The sequence below is a fragment of the Phodopus roborovskii genome, unplaced genomic scaffold (genome assembly GCF_943737965.1).
Source record: "Phodopus roborovskii unplaced genomic scaffold, PHOROB, whole genome shotgun sequence".
Taxonomy (NCBI): Eukaryota; Metazoa; Chordata; class Mammalia; order Rodentia; family Cricetidae; genus Phodopus; species Phodopus roborovskii.
Genome location: NW_026126480.1, coordinates 60,273,351 through 60,296,078, shown reverse-complemented (window position 1 = coordinate 60,296,078; position 22,728 = coordinate 60,273,351). Strand labels below are relative to the sequence as shown.

Below are 22,728 nucleotides of genomic sequence, written 5' to 3'. Positions count from 1 at the left end.
ACATTGAAGACTCCCCATGGATGGCCTCACCTTCCCTGGGGAGCTTAAAGGGGATGGGATGGGGGTTGGTGAGGGTAATAGAGGAGGATGGGAGGGTAAAGAAACTGGGATTGACATGTAAAACAACCTTGTTTCAAATTTAAATAAAAAAGGGATAATAACAAATAAACTAAATCTTTCCTATTATCTATATAAAGTCATACATTTGTCATTGAATGTTACCCTTTGCTCATGTACTTGCTCATATCTTTCTTATAAGACTAATCAACTAGTCTAGAAGTATTACATATTAAAGAATGTCACAACACATCGGTAAACATTAAGGTACTTTATGTTTATTCTTTCCATGAACATCATTTTAACATCAATAGAGATAATACTTTTCACAGTATCACAGCGGTTTGATTTAACTCAAACTAAAATTTGTTATATTGGATTTTCCCTATCCTATCAGTTTTGGGGAGAGATGATGTCTGGTAAGTATTTTCCCTATGGCCCCTTTCATTTCACTGTTCCTCAGAGTGTAGATGAGGGGATTGAGGAACGGTGTTCCCAATGTGTATACCAGGGAGATGAATTGATCTTGCTTGGGGTTATATTTGGAGTTGGGGCGTAGGTACATGAAGGCACAGCAGCCATACTGAAGCAGCACCACAGTAAGGTGAGAGGAACAGGTGTTGAAGGCCCTTTGTCGGCCAGCTGCAGTGTGGAGTTTGAGCACAGCAGCTACTATCAAGGCATAGGTTGTAGCTATGAAAATGAAAGGCACAGCAATGGCTAGTGTGGCTGCCAATAGCACAGAGAGCTCATGGATATGACTTGTGGCACACACAAGATGCATCACTGGAGGCACATCACAAAAGAAATGCTCTATTCCCCTAGCCCGACAGAATGGAAGACAGAAGATGAATACCACAAGCTGTAAGGACAGGAACAAACCAATGACCACAGAAGCAACAACCAAGCGGACACAAAACCTTATAGTCATAATGAGAGGATACTGTAGGGGACGACAGATGGCAACATATCTGTCATAGGCCATGAAAGCTAGGAGAAAACAATCAGCACTACCAAGTCCAATGAAGAAAACCATCTGAGTGGCACAGGTCAGCAAAGTGATGGTCTTCTCTGACTTTAGGGTGTTGGCCAGGATATGTGGTACTACCACTCCAGTGTAGCATAGTTCTATCCCGGAGAGGCTGCCCAGGAAATAGTACATGGGCGTATGTAGGCGGGCTTCTTTCTGGATGGAGACCACAATGAGGATATTCCCAGAGATGATCAATGCATAAGACAGGCTGACTCCAAGGAAGCAGAGCATACGTAGCTCAGGGCTGTTGGGATAGGCTAGGAACACAAACTGCATCAATACTGAGTGGTTTTTCCAGGTCATTGAGTACACAGGTGTTCTCTTTAGAGTGGAAAATGATACCTCTCAGATGAATGATATATTTACATTATAGACCATCTTCTATTTTACTTATCAAATATAGATTTAGATGTGAGAGACAGACTGTATCTTTTATTTCTCTATTTTTACAATTTTTTCCCCATGTAAATCTACATGTTAGCTTCTACCTGTAAACAGGATGGAAGTGGCATACTATTACCTCAAACCACAAGAGGAAACGGGTGGATCTAGAAGGGTATCTACGGAAGGCATTGAGCATCAATTAAATTCTTTTGGTAAGCTCATTTTTAATCATCAAGTTTTTTGGGGAGTCAAAAATAATCAATAATGGTCACAAATAACATTAATTATTTACTTACATATTTATTGTATATAGATTTCACTTATGTGTATATGTTATTAGCTGTCTTTTGATGCATTTATTCAGTGACATGTGGATTTCATATTCACAGATTATTATACAAAGGAAAAAAATAATATAGGTTATGGGAGGATTAGTCATGGACAAAGTCTTCAAGACAGACTTGACAATGGCTCAAATAAGATGCAGAAAATGGTGTTCACTTTTTGGGTTCTCTATGCTTATCAAACAAGGAGAGCTATGCCTCCAACACACTTGCATTTTAGAATAGGTTTATACTAACACATCAGAAACATGAACACACTGCTAAAGACCCAAGAATACTTTCTATGAGTTGAACAGGACTATAGAATACATAATGAGAACCTTTCTTATATTCCCCTTCATCTTCTAACAGGAAATGTGAAATATAGAGGGGAAAATGCATTTTCCTCAAAAGGGAAAGCAGAATAAAAAAATATAAAATCACCCCAATGTTTAAATGAACAGGTGCAACACATAAACTTTGCAAATCTCAATTTTTTCAATATCAAATTTTAATATTGGCCATTAGGCACTAAAGTCTTTTTTAAAAGAATATTTTTTCAAAATATCCTTTATCACTATAAAAATCATTTATAGACTGTCATGTCAATTCCATGTGCACTTTGAGTATGAATGACTCTCTGCTGTTCTTATAGCTAGGAAATGTTCTTTGTTTCATTCATTTTATCCTCCTCTTCTGAATTTAAAAAAAAATCTGAATATTTTCTCATGATACTTAGCATTTTCACACCTCACTACAGTACCAGAAATATGGGTATTGCATGATTATTAAACTAATGCTTATGGTGAATTGCATGATTTATATAATTCTACCATCTGACTTTATGAAGCTAGGGATTGACTTTTTATTTAAATTTTTATTAATATTTCATAGTAAATACTTTTTCATGACTCTTATGAAAAATAACATTCTATATTTGAGATGGACTATGAATAACATTTTATTTCTTAAGCATATAGTATTTGGCTGTATACAATAAGCAGATATTTAAGAGCAAGCCTACTACCTGTTTGATGATGGAGGACCATAATTATGATTTTTGAGAAGTTTATTAAAATCCAGCAAATTATGCCATCTTAATCATGTAGTTAATTAAATATTCTCATGAAAATTGTAAGAGGTCAAGGATTCTTAGTGATGAAAGGGACATTAGAAATTACCTGGTATAATTTTAATCAGATTCTTGAAACTCAAAGAGATTCTGTACATCAGGGCATCTTCCATGTACAATTAATCTATTGAATGTCTAATTCTCCCTTCAATATTAAAAGGTAGGGTTCTTGAAAATTTCATTCTGAAATTGGTTCCTTTGTGACTTATCTACTCTGTGTCTTCCAAAAAGTGACGTATTTTCTCTATAGAAGCACTTCAGATACTAAACTATTCCTTTAGCCCCAAGTGTTCTTCATGTTCATTTCAGTACTTTTAACACCATGGTTTGAATATGTGTCATAATTATAACTTTTTTCATCTTTTTTCTTTATAAAAACAATATTAGTAATGAAGAATTATTTGAGAATGGTTATGTCTGCACATTCTTGAGACACTGATAATCTAAGCTACATCAACATACTGCTAGTGTCTGGTTACTGTCACATAAAAAGGGAAATTATTTAACATTCAGAGGACCTCAGTTAGACATTCACTCTGCTAATAACAGAATCACCTTTCAAGAGGCCACCTGACATAAATTAGTTTACTTTTACTTAGAGACATAAAACTATTATTAACATAATTGTGCCATGGTAAGAGAAATACTGGATTAATGTATGGAGTTTATGAAGGTGGCTAATACAAGTCTTCTCTCATTTTTCTATACAGTATAAGTATGCTATTAAGAATATCCATTTCACAAAAGAGAATAAGATGAACCCCACTCAAGGACAAAATTTCTACTAAACTGTGAACTTATGAAATTTCAATATTAAACATTAAAGATAGGTGATTAATATTTTAGTCAAAATAACTAGACTGTAAAGTGAATTAGGAGGAACACTGAATCCTGGGCTATAGTATTTGTAACATCCTACAGTCTATTCATAAGTCCATCACTATTCTAACAGTATCAATAGTTTGTAAATCAAGGGATAGGAAAAGACTTCTCTTACCTTTAATGTAAAGAGAGAAGAGGATATAATAGTTCTGTGTCCTCAGCTGTACCTGCAAAAGATAGGACCTAGAACACAGTGGTTAACTACTCTGGTGAACCAGTATGAAATGACAGTGATCTTGGGGAGACTACTCCCGCGGGAGCAAACCTTCATAGACCATCCGAAACTAAACCACTAAAGGAGCAAATTGCTTTGTCACTTAGAGTTTTGCTTCATAGCTTCCATCTCCCAGAAGAAGGTAGTTCAGTGATTGGCAATGTATCCCCTGGCTACCAGAGAATTCTGAGGGATTTATTGATTAATTTATTTAAATAGGCACAGGAGAATGTATGAGAATTTATAGTGTACTGTGAAAATGAGTATCATCAAGCACTGAAAAGGGCACTAATTTCATTAACTTACAAATTATCAGGAAGAAAATATACCAATAGGAAATAGTAAAGTAGGAATTAAAATTGGAAAACCTGGAAAATTAAAAATAGCAAGGAGAGAAAAACAGGCTAAAGTCACATGAAAGATTCGAATGCGTATTAAATGAATGTGTATTGTTGAACAAATATATAGTGAAGATATATCACTAGAACAAATCATAAAATGGAAAATATCACCCTAATGTTTGAGAAAAGCAAGTCTTCATTGAAAGTGATAACATATACATATTTGAAAATGAAACACTCATTGAATCTCTGAAGACAGGGCAATTGAGAAACTTATAGGGAAGAGAAATGTATATTGTATTTCATGACTTTTATTTTTTTTTTCAAAATATATCCAATGCCTCTATCAACCAAAGAAAATCACTGGTTTCTTTCTCAATACATAGTGAAATGTGTATTTCTCTTTTAAAATATATTTATGTTTGGGATTATAATATAATTACAAAATTTTTCCCTTCTAAACTCTTCCACATTTTACTTCTTTCTCTTTCAAATGCATGGACTTGTTCTGGGATAATATTTTTTACACTGTAAACAGGTGTCTCTGCATAAAGAACTTTATCTTTGGTTTAATGAAAAGCTGAATCAACAATATATGGGCAGGAGAGGACGGGCAGCATTTCTGTGTACAGACAGGAATTGGGAGGTGGAATCTAGGCTTGAAGCAATTCAGAGATAATATGCTGAAAGAAAGGATCCATGTGGCAGAACATAAATTCAAAAATATAGGTTAGCTAAGTTATAAGGGCTAGTTGGAAATAAGCTTAGGATAAAGATCAGACTTTCATAATTAATAAAAGTCTCCATAACATTATTTGAGAATTGGCACATGAAGAAAGACTTGCTACATCATCTGCTTAGTTGTATAATATTAATTTTACATATCTTTTCAGGATAGACAATTGGTGTACTCTTCCTTGAAGAAACCTATTTCTCCAAACCTTTATGCTCCTTAGTGGTCTAGAGTTCTTTCAGGTGTATTTTTGAGGCTTCGTGTGTTTTCCCCTGTACTCATTATCATGTCTATGTTTCCTTGGTTTCAGGGTATAATTGCCACTTAGGGAAATGTATGTCTTTAAGCTAAAAATACAAAAACACAAGAAAATAATATCCATATATGTATATTTGTTTATATGAAATGTTTAAATTCACAAATGTCAAAAAGAGTATGTAAAAGTGTACAAGCACATGAAATAAAAAGTACCTCTCACATACATCAAAGCTAACCCTGGATTTATCTTCTATACTCCTAACTTATTTCTTTGTTTCCCATAATCCCAAAATTTTAGTTGAATTATGCCAGATTAATCTATTGACTTAATCTTATGAAATTATAGCATCTTAAAAGAACAAGGATTTATTTCTTGCCCATGTTGTCAAGATTTTTTTACAGGTTTAATGAAATCTCATGTAAATTTTAATGTCTCTGTATAGAACAAGAAAAAAAATCTCTAAAATTCATATAGAAACACAAAAGTCATAATAGTAAAAGAGTTGGAGAAAGCCAAAAAGAGTGGAGAAGAATCAACAAAATAAATAATTTATAAAAATGGATAATAAAACCCAGTGCTCTGTGATCTAAAAATAAAATATTTAGTAAAAAATATGTAGAAATTCCATGTAATTTAATTAGACCACTTGTGCACATATTCTGAAAGAAATGAGAAGGACATAACACTGAAATATCTCTGAATTTTTGTTCATTGCACCATTATTCACAATGCTTAAGTTATAGATCAAGTAGTGGTACACCACAACAGATACATATAAAGAAGATGCATTGTATGTGCACAGTGGAATAATATTCAGCCATCAAAGATTAATCATATAAGTAACATATTTCAGAGTCAGGAAAATGAGTATTGAATGCTTTCTCTTTTAAAGTTTTAATTAAAAGTAGATTCTTCTCTCATAAAATATATCCCAACCACATTTCCCCTCCTTCCACTTCTCTTAGTTCTTCCCCATCTACCCTCTACCCTAGATCCAATCTCCTTCTCTTTTCTCTTCAGAAAAGAGTAGATCTCCAAGAAAGACCAGCCATGGAGGACAAAACAAGATGCAAGAAGAGAAGACAGAAGCCCCCATATTGAAACTGGAAATTATAACATAGAGAGTCTCAAGAACAGGCAAAAGAGACAAAGATACACTTACTCCCACTATAGGGGTCTGACCATATAATAAAGCTATAAGCCATAATATATGTTTAAAGACATGATATAGACCAATACAGATTCCGTAATTGCCTCCAGTCTTTGTGAGCTCATGTGATCCCCAATCAGGGATTGGTATGCCATGCTCTCCTGGTATCCCCCTATCCTCTCTAACTCACAGATTCTTGCCTCCAACATTTCTATGTGTTCCCTGAGGTCCAAAGGCAGAGCCCCAGTGGAGCTTTCCAATTTATAGTCTCCTTCTGAATAGTGTCTAGCTGTGGGTCTCTGCACCTGCTCCAATCTTTGGTGAGAGGAGTCCTTTCTGATAATTACTAGCTGAGGCACAGGTCTATTAGTATAAATACAATAGACTATCAGTAGGAATTATATCATTGATCCTTTCTCACTGTCTCTCCCTTTGTCTCTCCCTCTCTGACACACTCTCTCTCCATCTGTCCCTCAGTCTGTCTCTCTTTGTTTATTTTCTCTTCCCTTCTTTTCTTTTCTTTCTTTTTTCCCCACTTTGTGTTTGGTATCTTGGCTATCCAGTACTAGTTCCTGACCATCCAGGAAATGTAGGTCATGGGTTCTCTCCTTTTGCCTAGTCCACTTTTAAGTCAGGCATTGGTTGTTCACTCCCACAAGTTCTACAACACCATTGCCCCAGCACATCTTTCAGGCAGAACATATCTTAGGTCTAAGGTTTTGTGGCTGGGTTAGTGTCCAGGTTTCTCTTTCAGTGCCCTGAAGATTACCTTCCTGAACCAAAGAGATTAGAACATGGGAATGTGGTAGATGTTTCTTTAGAATCTCTGTCCCAGGATAAGGACTTGAAGAATTTTTATTAATTGGGAAAGCTTGGCCTTAGCTTAGGCTTGATCCAAGCTAGCTCTTAAATACTTAAATTAGCCTATTTATAATAATCTCTGTTCCACCATGTTGCTTGTTACCTCTCATCAATAACATACATCCAACTTCCTCTGCATCTGGCTGATGAATCTCCTGCCTCAAATTATTTTCAGAGTCCCTATCTGCCCAGAAGTACCACCTAATACCCCCTGCCTATCTATCGGCCATTCAACATGGAGTGAGAGAGTTCATTTGTTCACGCTCAGAAGCCCTAAGATAAAAATGTACCTTTCACTTGCTGTAGTGTCCAGTCTGAATAGTGAAGAGGGATGATGGGATGGATTCCGAAGTACCTTGAGAGTTATTGAAATTATGTCTTGTTGTCTTAGGGTGACAGCATCTTTAGGGGACTCTGAGAATATTGGAACAATGCTAGCTAAATAATTTGTTCTCCTATCTCTGTGTTATAGGAAAGTTCAGAGATTAACTGAAATCCTGGCTAGAATAGTCTGTGAGACTTGCCATCCTAGCTATCTGCCGTTGTCCTTGATGCAGACTTTTGAAGAAACAGCAAGAAAGGCATTTTGAGAGGCAAGGCCACCTGTTCTAGTTCTCTTGTCTTCATTGGTGTATGGTACGTTTATTTGTTTATTCTGTAATCACACAGACTTAAAGGCAACATACATATCTGAATTAACATATATATGGGATGTACATACAATATGCATAAGTCAGCTAAAGATAATTTTGTGTTCCATGAGCAGATAAAAAAGTCATTAATTAATCTATTTGGATTGTATAACCAATTGGGATTCTTTAGCCAACAAGATGTGTTATGTCTCATTAAGTCTCAGAGCTCTTTCCATGTAGAGGGATCAGCATATATATCACCTATCTCATTCTGGTCAAATCCAATCTTCATTAATTTTGAAGGAATTTATAGCTTTTAGTTTCCTGTGGATAAGAAGGCATAACCTCTCCCTGAATATAACACATTCCTTAATTTCCATACATGTAGTTAAGACATCCTTAAAATATATAAACTGACTTTATTCAGCAGTTTTTCCACATCCCAGTGTATGTAAGCAGCTGTTTTATTTTATCAGTCGCATTTTACAAATTAAAGTTAATAAAGTACTATATAAGATGCAAATGCCTTGTATTATGGTATTTCCCATCTTTACATAGCTTGTTCTTTTTATATTACCTTGATCTCTTTTTAAATATTTCATTGAATTATTTTCACACTATATTTTCCTAAGACTGTCTGTATCCAATTTATTTTCTTTCTTCAGCACCAAAGAATCTTGTCAAGAATTCTATACCTGTTCAGAGATTTTCTTGGTCTGGACATGACTTTCTGTGCATTCACTGACATGAGCCAAGCCTTAAAGGGACAGGCCACCTCTGTTCATCTGCAACCTCATTCCGGGGTTCCTCTTAGCACATGGTACTTGTGGCTGGCTCTGATCTCCTTGGATTAGTCCACCTGGCTACCCTACTTGTTCTAGGCTGAAGCCATTATTTGATTTCCTGTGAAACTAGACTAGATTCAGGCCCAATGACACTGACCAGGAGCCTGAAAGGCTGTGATTATTAGGATGCTATGTATGCCGTCCTTTCTAGAACTTTTATTAGCTGTCTTAGGCCCTGTTTAGATAAGACATGCTGCATGTTGAGCACCAAATGGCATGCACCTTTCTTTGTACCACTAGCTCAGGAGTAATAACATGGAGAGGTTTTGCTTGTTTGTTTGTTTTGTTTTGTTTTTATTTTTTAAAATTTAAACTTGAAGAAAGCTTGTTTTACATGTCAATCTCAGTTCCCTCAACCTCCCATCCTCCCCTGTTCCCCCCACCAATCACCATCCCATCACCTTTCTGCTCCCTAGGGAGGGTGAAGCCTCCCCCATGTGTCTAGGCTGAGAGAGTATCCCTCTATGTGGAGTGGGCTCCCAAAGTCCATTTGTATACTGGTGATAAATACTGATCCACTATCAGAGGCCCCATAGACTGCCCAGTCCTCCTAACTAACACCAACATTCAGGGAGTTTAGAATCAGCTGACCTGAATAAGCGGGAGCTCATGGACTCCAGTCTGATAGCTGGGAAACCAGCATGGAGAGGTTTTAATAATTATGAAAACTTGACCTTAGCTTATGTCTGTTCCCAATTAGCCCTTAAAACTTAAATTAATCTGTTTATATTAATCTATGTTCTGCCACATGGCTTCTATCTCTCATCAGTTTCGTATGTCTGACTTCCTCTGAAACTGTCTGGATTCTTTTACAGAGTTCCTATCTGTACCTGGAAGTCCTGTCTATCCTCTCTTGCATAGCTAATGGCCATTCAGCTCTTTATTAACCTAATCAGAAGGTGCCTAAAGTAGGTGAGATAAAACATGGAGGTAAAGCTTACATAATTTAAAAAAAAATGAGTACATGGAATAGATTCCTTTCTAATGCCTTGTGCTTATTTGAGGCAAGTTGTTTGTGGATAAGAATCAGCATGCTTTGGGCAGTGTGGAATATAGGCTGACACTGTTCAGGGTATTATGTAGACTTAATGCCAGACTAGGACCTTATCCTTTCATTTTTAATGGAATTCAGTAAAGATATGCCCACCTACAGACAGAAACTCTGAGAGTGGAATCAAAATCCGTGGTATAGATAGTGAAAATTCATTATTTACCAAGTTGACTTGGAAACATGCAACAGAACAGACAGGATCAGGAATATATGAAGAGTAGGAACAGAGCATATTCCTACCAAGCACTGGCTACTTCAGGTCTTATTTACAGATTTATAGAAGGAACCCTGGGAGAAACTACCAAAGTATGAAAAATAATTTGTCTGGAGTCAGCTTCATTAGTCAAGCCACTAGATTATCATAGTTTCATTACTAGAAATAAATGTCAGGCCTTAAGAAATGACTTGTTGGTTAAGAGCCCTTGCAATTTCCATTCTGTGGGCTGCCGTTTTGGTCTTGTTGACTGTGTCCTTTACCTTACATAAGCTTCTAATTTTGAAGAGGTCCCATTTATTAATAGTTTCTCTCAGTGTCTGTGGCCCCTGGAGTTATGTTCAAGAAGCAGTCTCCTATACCAATTTGTTCAAGGGTACCTCCTACTTTCTCTTCTAAGAGGTTCAATGTAACTGGATTGACGTTGAGGTCTTTGATCCATTTGGACTTGAGTTTTGTGCATTGCGACAGACATGGGTCTATCTGCATTCTTCTACATACCCTCATCCAATTGTGCCAGCATCATTTGTTGAAGATGCTGTCCTTGCCCCATCTTATAATTTTAGCTGTTTTGTCAAAAATCAGGTGTTCATAGGTGTGTGGGTTAATATCAGGATTTTCAATTCAATTCCATTGGTCTACCTGTCTATTTTAGTGCCAATACCAAGCTGTTTTCAGAATTATAGCTCTGTAGTAGATCTTAAAGTCAGGAATGGTGATCATATATGATTAAGTGTTAGTACCCAAACACTCACATAATATCATGAATGTCTAAGAAACATCTGTTACCTCAGCTTTGAAGTCAGCACAAGAAACTCCCTGGCATTTATTGACCCTCCAACCCTGCTCAGAAAACCCAAGCACCAGGTCCAGGGCAAGATTCTCCCTCAAAGCCATAAGCAGAACATGGTAGAGGAAGTGATTGATACTCTGTCCTATTCTGATTTCTACATGAGCACAAATGAGTGAACCTACATACACATGCACATAAACATACAAGCATGAAAAAAATACTAAATAAATGGAGTTCTGTCATCACAACAATTGAAACCTGTCTCATTTAGTTCTCATGGTACATCATGCTATGTAGCCTGTGATTTATGAGGATAGAAATTATCATGCCTGAGTTCAGCAGTAAGAGACTAGAAAAAAGAAAAAAAAAACAGGATATAACAGAAGAAACTTTCATTCTGGGTGTTCAGAGAATGCTATGAGGAAGAACTCTGTCACCAGAGTGAGGCTCACCTCAGCCTTGAAGCAAGTGGTAAGGATATGAAAGAATACGATGCACAATTTAGATGCACTTAAGATGCACCTGCTTGTATATTGAACAATAAGCACAATGAAAAGACTTAGGCACTAGAGTGCGGACTTCAAAGATAATGGATCCTTACCCCTCCTATCAAGATATTTCCGTGATATTCATCTTAGCGTGTTGATGGAGAAAACACATGAAGGTGTGCAGAACAAGTGTGTGTATTACCACACTTGCATTGCAAAGTAACTATGTGAACCCTGAGAGCCAGACAACTGGAACCTTTGCAGCTGTCAGGTGGTCATTTTACTCCCATGCAGTTGGACAATTCAGGACTCTGCCCTTTCACCTTGGTGACCACAGCTCCTTCCTTATTTTCCACCCTCTTCATCTCTTGTCTAGGTTAAACAAACTCCCATGAGACTAAATATTCTCCCTGACTCCCAGGTCAGAGTATCTCCTTACCAATTGTTGTCAATTATTTTAATTAAAATATCAATTGGTTTTGAAATTTTTAATACTTTATTTTAACCATGTATTCATTCCTTTGATAAAAATCTGTCCACGATACTTCATTGAAATCAGGATGTTTCTTAGGCACTTTAATGTCAGTAATGCCTGTGGGTGATAACATACTTACTTCCTTCAGCTTCCATTTGCTTCCCATTCTTAGCACACATAGTGACAACTCATACTACCACAATTTTTTTTTCTCATTGCTTTATTGGCAGCTTCAATAATCCTTCAATCTCTGACATCAACATTCTTCTTTCAGAGGTTCACTTCTTCTCAGAACACTGTCCCCATGGTCCTTTTTGGTATATATAGCACCTTCAATAGTATTTGATTTTTATTAATTTTTTGAGGTAATAAAGTAATTACATAACTTTATCTTTCTATTTCTTCATAAACTCAAATATAGCCCTTCTTGCTCTTTCTTTTATATTGATGGCCTCATTCTTATTAAATATTGTTACAGGCATGTGTATGATATATACATATTCCTAAGTGTGTACCGTTATGTCTGTGTGCATTTATAGGGATGAACATTTTGTATTAGATAACTATTTAATTCTATTGTTCCTGAGAAAGACTATTTCTCCATCTTTCAGGTTTTATTAGTTGTCCATAGTTCTTTCTGTAGGTTTGATGTCTGCAAAGCTTTTGACCATTCACTTTGGCATATCCATGGTTGTGCTTGTTCAGCTTGCTTATACTAAGTCATGTTGTGAGATTTTTCTGGGTGTATGTTTTGAAATTTCTAGAAGACATAATCTTCCAGCAAGCTCTTTGACTCCCTAGCTCCTACAATATTGTCACCCTTTCACCTTCTTTAGTTCCTATTCCTTGGGGTGGGAGTTGTATTGCAAATACATTCATTGGAACTGGACTCCACAACTTTGTACTTTTATTGGCTGTTTTCTGTAATGATCTCTTTTGTTGAAAAAAGAAGTTTCCTTGATGAGAAGGAAGGACTACACTTGAATGTAGGTGCTAAGTACAAATATTTAGAATGCAGCTAAGGGCTATGCTGGTTTAGTAAATTCACAGTTATAATGTCTCATTTAAGATCAATCACTTCACTAGTGCTGGATCATTGACAAGTTTTCCAGGACCACACATGATTTATTTCTTGTTGAGCAATTAAGGTCAATTAGAGAACTGTTGTTTACAATGAATATTGTTCTTTTGCTGCAGCTAATGCCTAAGACACACAAACACGAGACTCAGCGCCCACATGGAGTTTATTGAGAGAAGGGAGAGAAAGAGGTGGTATCTAGTGGCCAACCGAAAGCAGGATAGAGAGAGAAAGAAAGAGAGAGAGAGCAGGGGGCAGAGAGAGAGCAAGAGGGGGCAAGAGAGGGCAAGAGAGAGAGGCGGGCTTGGCACGCTTGCTTTAAAAGGGGGGCTTGTGCATGTTTAACTGAGTCCTCTGGCAGCCAGATAAAGCTTGAGCCGCCAGGTAAGGCTGATGTATCAATGACATGGCCATGAGCGTCCCACCCATCATCGGAGGTGGGGGTCAGCTTGCTGCTAGTTCCTAACAATGAATGTATATATGGTATCACTGTATCCTTAGGATTATGGTACCATCCTAATTATTTTGTACATGGGTATCATATCTATATAGGACTGTTGGTTGTATTTCTCCTTTAAAGACTTACATGGTGCATTCTGACACCACCCAGCTCAAGGGAGGATTATAGGTTTTATAAGTAGTCTCCCTCCAGTATGCCTCCTCCAGTGAATGCATGTGTTCTCTGAACACATGGGCTCAATATGCTTTCTCAAATGAAAGTATCAAATGAGACATTGAAACAACTTGCAAAACAACAATACTGTGACCTACTGTACTCCCACTGGGTTCAGGTCCTGAGATAGCAAACGGGTTTCAGCTGGAGCTGTTTGGGGCTGTTCATTTGTGTGACACTCATCCGATACTTGGACACAATTATTCATACTGAAGCCTCTTTCTGAAACATTTATATGATAACCTGGAAATAGGCCACAGGGTTCCCAATAGTGAACATCTTCCAGTAACAAAAACAGAACACACCCAAAGTACGAGAACTCAACAAAATTGATGAAAAAACAAATTCATGATATTCATTAACTATTCCTGGGATTTATACTGCTATTTTTTCTTTTTTATTTAAATTTTAAACAGAGTTATTTTACATGCCAATTCCAGTTCCTTCACCCTCCCATTTTCCCCTATCACCCCCACCAAACCCCAGCTTTCTGCTCCCCAGGGAGGGTGAGGCCTACCATGGAGAGTCTTCAAAATCTGTCATATCATTTGGGGCAGGGCCTAGGCTCTCCTCAATGTGTCTTGGATGAGAAAATATTCCCACTCTGTAGGATGGGTTCCCAAAGTCCATTGGTATACTACGGATAGATACTGATCCATTACTAGAGGCCCCATAGACTGCCCAATCCTCCTAACTAACATCCACATTCAGGGCGTCTGGGTCAGTCCTATGCTGGTTTCCAAGCTGTCAGACTGGGGTGCATGAGCTCTCCCTTGTTCAGTTCAGCTAATTCTGTGGGTTTCTCCAGCCTGGTCTTGACCCCTTTGCTCATCACTCCTCCCTCTCTGTTACTGGATTCCAGGAGTAGGCTACTGTTTAGCTGTGGGTGTTTGCTTTTGTTTCCATCAGCTACTAGATGAAGGCTCTAGGATTTTTAAATTAACAGTATGCTACTTAGCAGAATGATGTTGACTTTCATGAGATACGATTTTCACATGTATATGTTTTTGTGGGTGGTAGGTGTCTGCTTCTCCTTCCATCAGCTACTAGATGAAGGCTCTAGAATTTTTAAATTAACAGTGTGTTACTCATCAGAATGATGTTGGCTTTCATGTGATATGATTTTCACATGTATGCTTTTGTGGGTGTATGTGCATGTGTATTTCTGCAAATAAAAAAATTCTACTCTTGACCTAAGACCTTTGAATTCCTCTGTCTTGTGTCATTTCTCTTGATCTCTTTAGTTGTTCTATTAATTCATCATGGAATTCCAAAATCTACATGTACTCAGAGCTTTTCTATCCCATCTGCCAGTCCCATAGCTGCTTATAATATAATCATTTAGAGGCTTAATGTTATTTATAAATGCTAATCTGATGGCTCAGGCTCATCACTGTCTAGCTGTTACATATAAATTAACCCATTTCTATTAATCTGTGTATTTATATTTCACCCATGGTTTACCAGTAATGTGCATATGGACATCTTTCTATGTTGTGCTTAATAAAAACATTGATAGACTGTATTCTATACTTATATATTAGCTTATTCCATCCTCAAAAACATTTTACAGAGAAGGAATTGTCTTCTCCTTTATACCTATGAGGAAACTGAGATACCATCTAAGTGCCAAGCCAAGATAGCACAGCTAGTAAGTGATGGAAATGTCATCAGATGCAAAATAGTACAAATTACAGAAAATGAATACCTTGTAACCAGATTTTACACAATATGCAGGGTTTTTTTCAAAAGCATCTACTTTGGAAGTCAACAAATTCAAACACTAATACTCTACATTCTTTAATATGTGAAGGGCTGATGGAGACTTTAGAGCTAGAAAAAAATGATTTCATTTTAGCCAATTCTTGTTCAGGAAATCATTATCATTAAAGTGTAATATGTTGGCAGCTAGACCAGTGCTGAGCTGAGATACTGACAGTAATGCAAATAAAGGAAATTGGTTCTAGTTAATGGAATGGTATTAAACATGAGAACCAAGTAAGTTTGATTATATTTCACTAAGAATTTACCTCAGTGATATGATATTCAATTAAAACACTACTTTCCCTTAGTCTATAAAACATCATTTTCCTTCCATCTCCTGGAAAGCCATTCTGATAATATAATGGAAAAAATATGTACCTGGGCAGAAAGATGTTAGCTGCCTCCCACACCCTCACTTCCTAGTTATGAGGATGTGGAAGCACTGGTCAACTTCCAACTTCTCTCTCTCTCTCTCTCTCTCTCTCTCTCTCTCTCTCTCTCTCTCTCTCTCTCTCTCACACACACACACACACACACACACACACAAATATACGCGCATACAATATGCATATACTATGTTAATTAATGTGAACTCAATAATATCTTAGCAGCTTGGTGGTCACTTCCTGTAGTGTCCCTCAAGATCATTCTAAGCATTTGTCCTGCCAAGGGTTTTCTTCCAATCTTTGTTTTCATGCTATGCTAAACCTGGTCTGGATGCATTATTTCTTCTGAGAGTAGTTCAATTACATGCTAGGTTAGGCCAGTTGTGACTGAAAAACAATTTTTTCCTATAAAGTTTCATCTCAAAGTAAAATTTCTTTAGGAAAAGACAGTAATTATTATTACAAAATTCTTTGAAGTTCACACACAATGGTAAATGTGATCTCTGAGGAGAGACATTCATTGCTTATGAGCACTCCTAACAAGGTATTTTGTCCCTGTCATAGAGGAACAAAGACGACAACTCCCAGAAAAACCTTGCTCTTAAAACTTTAACATACATGGAAATGTAATCCCAGCTGTGCATGATCCCTGAAGTAATTAGTGGCACCTAGATTTAGTTTCTCCATTCCGAAAAACCATCATAAATTATTCCATTTATCAATCGCTCTCACCTGTGTGGTTGTATCCGAATAGACCTCGTGTTATCACCTGCTTTATCTAGAATAGAGCTATTGAGCACCTATGGGAAACATCCACCACATGCCTTTTTTCCTCTGCGTTTGGTATCTGTGACTCAGACATTTCCTTCAGTCTTCCCCTATCCATCCCTAAAAGTAAATGAATCCATAGGGAAACCAACTCTTGACATATTTCCCAGAGGATTTGGCAAGTTTCCCTTTTAGATATGGGCATTGACAATTCTCTTCTTTGATAAATAGAATGTTTTTTACATTGAAATTCATAACTATTTTTTTCAAATTTAATTTTATCATGTCTCAGATTAATAAAGAAAATAATGAAGAGAAATAAAAGTTAATACTGTCATAGAGTCTCTACTATGGTAAGAATTCTAAATAAAAAATAATAAGCACTGCCTGTCTATGAGAACCAAGCAATTGGTGTTTAATCACTCAATAAACTGTCAAATGTCAAATTTTGCTCCATTACATGTTCCTGTCTTGCTCTGCAGCTTTATCACAAATCCAACAGCAAGGAGTCAACAAATGATGAAATGGAACCTACCAAATTCTAAACCAGGGACCAAAACTTGGACAATGAATGGGATAGCAGGGCCTGATCTCCTAAGTGCTGCAGTTAGTGGGGGCAGAGACAACTTTCATTTTCTTGTGGTCTCAGGGCTAGCTTTTCCACCTGCCTCAAGCATTGATGGGCAGGGGGAAGAACATCTTACCCTAGTCTGTGCCACTACAAAACAGATAAGAAATGGGGACAGCACTCCCATTCTCATATCTCTGGGACTCGGTCACCCCCCCCCTCCCGCTCAACAGAGTTGGCTCTATTGTGATGCTTTGGTGAGGTGCAGAGCCTGCTCTTGTGAGAATTGCAGCTCGTGGGGTCAGGGCCAGTTCTCCCACCTGCCCCAGGTGTTGATGGTCAGGGGGAGGAAGCCATTTCTCCCAATGCCCAAGAGGCAGAAGAGAAGTGTAGCTTTATCTCCCATGCTCAGGACCTCAGGGTTGGCTCACCTGTGCTCTCTTCAACAAGGTCATCTCTGCTGTGACACCCAGATAAAATGCAGGGCTACTGGTCAAGGGGTTAGCTCCCTCACCCTCTCAGCCTGTTCTCTCCCTTTCTCTCTTGTCTCTTCAGATGTCCACAGGACTTGAGCCATTCTCCCTCCCCTCTCTCTCCACCATAGTATACCTCTGGTGACTCTAACAGTGCCCATCTATCTGGTGATGTAAAGTAACAGATAGGCCTGTGTTTTATCCTCTGAGCCAAGGGTAAGCAAGCCCAGGCCTGAAATGTGTATCTCCATCTCACTCAGATCACTGTGATGTTGGACTGGGTTATGCTTCTTCATGACAAGGAGATACTTATAGTGCCCAACTCCCTGATACCATAGGGGCCAGGTTCCTGGTTTGTGCATTTGGCTGTGTTCCACCTACCACAGCCACATGAAGTGGGGTGGTGCTTGGCTAGAGTTCCACTGTGGACCAGGGTTCTCAATTACTTCTTATATCCTATTATCTAATAAAAATATCCTCTTGAGTTCAAACTTAAAATCGCCATAAGTTTTAAAAATCCAAAATCTTAGATAAAAATACTTAAGTTTTAATCTTTAAAAGTTAAAGGGCCATTGTTAATTAAATGACTTGTGGGGTTTTGTATTATTGTTGTTGTTTTGTTTTGTGCTTGCCCTTGGCTTGATGAATGATCAGAATATGGCAAGGGAAAAAGTTAAAATGAGCTCATTATTTTATAATATATATATATATATATATATATATATATATATATTTATTTATTTATTCATAAAGCATTCCAAGCTTCTAATACATAATTAGGAATGAATGAGAATCAGCTTGACATGTGAAAGGATACCTGTCTGTGTCTGGAAAGTTCTCTGCCATTAAGTTGTAGAGATCGATGCTCAGAGTTCATTACAGGCTTGCATATGCACAGTCCCAAGAATGTTAGGGATTCTAGAAATACCACTATGGCATATCTGAAACTTAATTTTGTCAAATAATCCTTTATACATTTGCTTTCTAACACGCTCGTTACAGTTAAATACTAATAATTGTCCTATGTATGCTGGCAAATGATTGCAGGAATTTTGTTAGTAATCATGTCAATAAAATCTCTTACAACCCAGATGGTAAAGTTATTATGGAACATCACCAAATATGTAATTGGTAAATTTTAAAAATTAAAAAGAGATTATTACATATCCCACCTAAATCTTTACATGCTATGCTACATTTTTCTATGTCAGCTTAAATTTTTTAGTTTAATTTCACGTTGAGGGCTAATTATTTTTCTGCTGCCCCAAACCATTTACCTTAATGGAGACTGAAAATCCATGCTAAAGAAAAAGCTTGATATTCTATCACTGAGACAAAGTTATGCTTATGTATTTTGAGAAAATCAGTGAAGCCTTACATGGCTTCTGATCTAATGCATCCAACCAGAACATCCAGAGATAAAAATACCAATGAAACATCTGAAGACATATGAGAAACACATCAAAAGGGCATGTCTCAAGAGTAAAAGTAAGCTTGGGGATGCAACAGGACTTCAATTCATGAAGCTGACATTTTTTTTTTTTTTTTAAGAATCAACAGGACAATATACTACTGACTCAAAAGATGATGCTGTTATGTTTACTGACTGTATAACATGCTAATTATCATCTTGTTAATACAGAATTCAAATTGTTTTTAACCAGGGAGTTAACAGGCACACCTGTGGCAGGAGTCAGTATGATATTGTATTGATGTATGGACTATTTTTAAAGGTTTAATATTTTGCTTAGTAAGTATTTGCAACTAATCAATAGAATTAAATGTGGACTCCCTGAAATTATGATGATTCTTTGCATCTACCAGACCTATAATGGTTAAAGTCACATCTTTTTTTAATTGATTTTTCCAGGAATAAATATTGGAATACAAAGAGAGTTCTCCAAAATGGCTTTTAAAATTAGTAAAACCATTAATATTACAGAAAAAATATCAGATTGTACTGTCTTTATATATACTGACAATAAGCTGCCTAGCAGCTGACTTTTTAGAAGTCTGATGCAGTGTTACTAAGTCAGCCTGAACTGAATTTTCATTCTCACCTCTTTGAGGATCACTTCTCTGCCTGCCATGACACCTGCAGGGTCCTACTCAAATGATCCACAAGGACAATCCCTCCACCCACATAATGTTACTCCTCCATTCCACGTTATATAATTTTTTCATGTCATGACAAAATGCTGTCTATTATATGAAGTATGTGGTTAAAATTTAATTATGTAACTTTCTGTCTTTCATTGTAACAATGCTGGACCTAATTGAATTTCTTGCTTTCAAGCTATTTGTTTAAGGTATTTTTACTATACACCAGTGATTTATAGACACAAAGAACAGAAACATTACAGGATCTTTGCTAGACACATTCCTATGATATTGAGGGCAGTAAACAAATTTCTCAGGCCAGCTCTAATGCACATGGATAGAAAGTCTCATTCCCTCCATCTTATAGCCTGGACTTAGGGCTCTCATGTTGCTCTATTGGAAGAAGATAACTCTTGGTGAGCACTGTACTTTGCTATACAGGAGGAGATTGAGCAGAGAGAATTTACCGTAATCAGCAAAAATTAGTCACTTCTATGCAAATATCTATATCTATCCATTTGACTGGTACATGGCTTAGCCTCTATGTATTCACATGCAAAAGAAGTACCAGCCTCAGATATAGGTGAGAGGAAGAGTAGTTGAATGCATCCAGGACCAAGAGTCATCAAGAAAGAAAGGAAATGGAGAAGAGGTTGGAAGAGCAAACTTTGATGCCAGAACTTCCAGGACAAAGGTTTTATACTGGCAGTCATAAGGGTTGGGTCTGGTTTCTCTAACTTAGTTGTCCATAGGTGCTTGGGCAGTGGAAGCTAATTCTTGTTTCCTTACCAGCAGAAGAAAATGTAGTCATCAATGAAACATCTGACATACATTAAATTATCAATTGATGATGATATCTTCGTATCAAACACAGAAAGATTTATCTTGAAAAATATTCATCCTTCAAAAACATGTAATTAATTCCCTTTTTATAGAATGAGGAGCATCTCTGCCTCCTCAGGATGATTCATGTAAACTGACAGCAGCCTTTATTCAAATCGCAGCATATATATGAGGTTCCCAAGAAAGCCACTGTCATGGGTGAACTGAAAACCTTTTTTAAAAAAATAATACAGTTTATTATTTTTCTTTTATTTATACCAGTAAGTCCAGAGGTAAACACACCAAGTCAATAGAGCATTCACCATCTGTTCTCATAGCTTTTATTATTTTCTGTTTTATTTTTTTTTCTTTTTTGGAGATTATATAATTAAAATATTTCTCACTTCTTTTTCTTCACTTCAGAATTTAAAAGGCTTCAATAAATTCAAGAAAATGAATATAGCTTTCAGAGGCATGCACAGTGAAATAAAAATGAAATTTGACTTTAAGTAAAGTAAATAATAAAAACTGTCATTTTTGCTTGATTGGTTTAAGCAGGCGCCCGTCCAAGTCCCTTGCTACAAACATAAGCCATTAGCTCCAGTGAAAAGTGGCTTTCCAAGTGCATCTTTGACATCCTTGTTCTTAGGGGTGTAAATAAGAGGGTTGAATAAAGGAGTCACAAACGTGCAGATGAGGGTGATTTGGCAGTTCTCATCATGTGAGGTGCTGGAGTGGGACTCAACCAGGCTACAGCCACCTTACTGTAACAAAACCCCAGCGAGGTGGGAGAAAAAGGTGGAAAGGTCCTCTGGCCCTCCTCTGCAGAGCACATACACAGGATGGTGGACGCAATGTACAAAATGAGTATTATCAAGAATGGGACTGTCAGCACCAGGATGCCCACAACATAGAAGATCTTCTGGTGCACATGGATGTCAGCCCAGGCCAGATGCAGGACTGGGAGCACATCACAGAGGAAGTGGTTGATTTCCCTAACATGTCCACAGAAGAGTAAGGTGAAAATTAAGGCAGTGAACTGCAGGGAAAGGGAAAGAGCCAAGTTCAAGGAGCCCATTACCAGGTCACAGTTTCCAGGTCAAGATGAGGCTGTAGTGCACAGGGTGGCAGATGGCCACATATCGGTCATAGGACATGATTACCAAAAGAGGAAGAAGAACATTTGTGTCCCATAACCAGCAAGAGATATAGCCTTCTGGCTTCCTAAGACGTTGGAAAGCATCTAGGGCACTGCATCTGTGGTGTAGCAAAATTTTAGGAGAGACAGACTGCCCAGGAATAAATACATGGGTGTGGGCAGGGAGCTGTGTGTGCATACCACTCAGATGATGGCAGTGTTGCCACAGAGGATCATCAGATACAGCAGGAGGAAGAGTGTGAACAGGAGAGCCTGGAACATGAACTCAGGGGTCTCAGATTGTAGACAGGTCTTACAGCCAGCATGTCTTTTGCAAGAACAAAAAATGAAATTACAAAAATAATTATCACAAATTTTCTTATTAATATTAATGAATTATGGAAAATTTTATCAATGTACAAATCTCCAAGACCTGACAATGCCTCTGAGTTGGCATATTAGCAGTTTAGCTAAACTGACAAGTGCTAACATTTTGTGCGTATGTAAAAGAAATTTTTTATGTTTTTATGTTGGTGTATTTAAAATTAGATGAACAAATGTTCATATGTTGGTATATATATTCTTATCCAAATAACTCATAGACAGTAAGAATATATCCTAGTTATATCTCACAGTAAAATTCAGTCACTCACTACAAAGATGATTACAAATTGCATGCATGTATATTTCATCTATCAGAGCTGTCAGCACTATCATATTACTGCTATTTATGTTTCAATTTCTGTATTTAGTGATTATGTATGTACTTTATTTCTCCTGGCTTCCACATCATATCTAAAAAGTTTTCTTAGTTGTTCTTTCTCTTTTGTTTGCTACTATATGTTCTTTTCATAGCTTTATCATGCTCTACTTTATAAGAACACTCTAGTTTTCATGAGATATTCATTTTAAATACGATTATTTTGTATTCTGTAAGAAAATAGAAACAATATATAACTCCATCTTTTATAATAGATATTTTTTCATATGTTTCCTTTCCTGAAATTTTTGTCCTAAATTACCTATTGTCAACCAAATCTTTTTGTTTCTGACAAAAATTTGTATGATGAATGGCTTTGGGAGCCCATTTT

General features: G+C 37.0%; 1 protein-coding gene and 1 pseudogene across 1 annotated transcript; both read right to left on the bottom strand.

Annotated features, from left to right (window-relative positions):
• Positions 1-442: 442 nt before the first annotated feature.
• Positions 443-1,393, bottom strand: LOC127227771 (olfactory receptor 10W1). Its single transcript, XM_051192111.1, has one exon. The coding sequence runs from the start codon at positions 1,391-1,393 to the stop codon at positions 443-445; it is 951 nt and encodes a 316-aa protein (XP_051048068.1).
• A 19,684-nt stretch (positions 1,394-21,077) lies between these two features.
• On the bottom strand, positions 21,078-21,919 carry LOC127227867 (olfactory receptor 10Q1-like; annotated as a pseudogene).
• Positions 21,920-22,728: the final 809 nt, after the last annotated feature.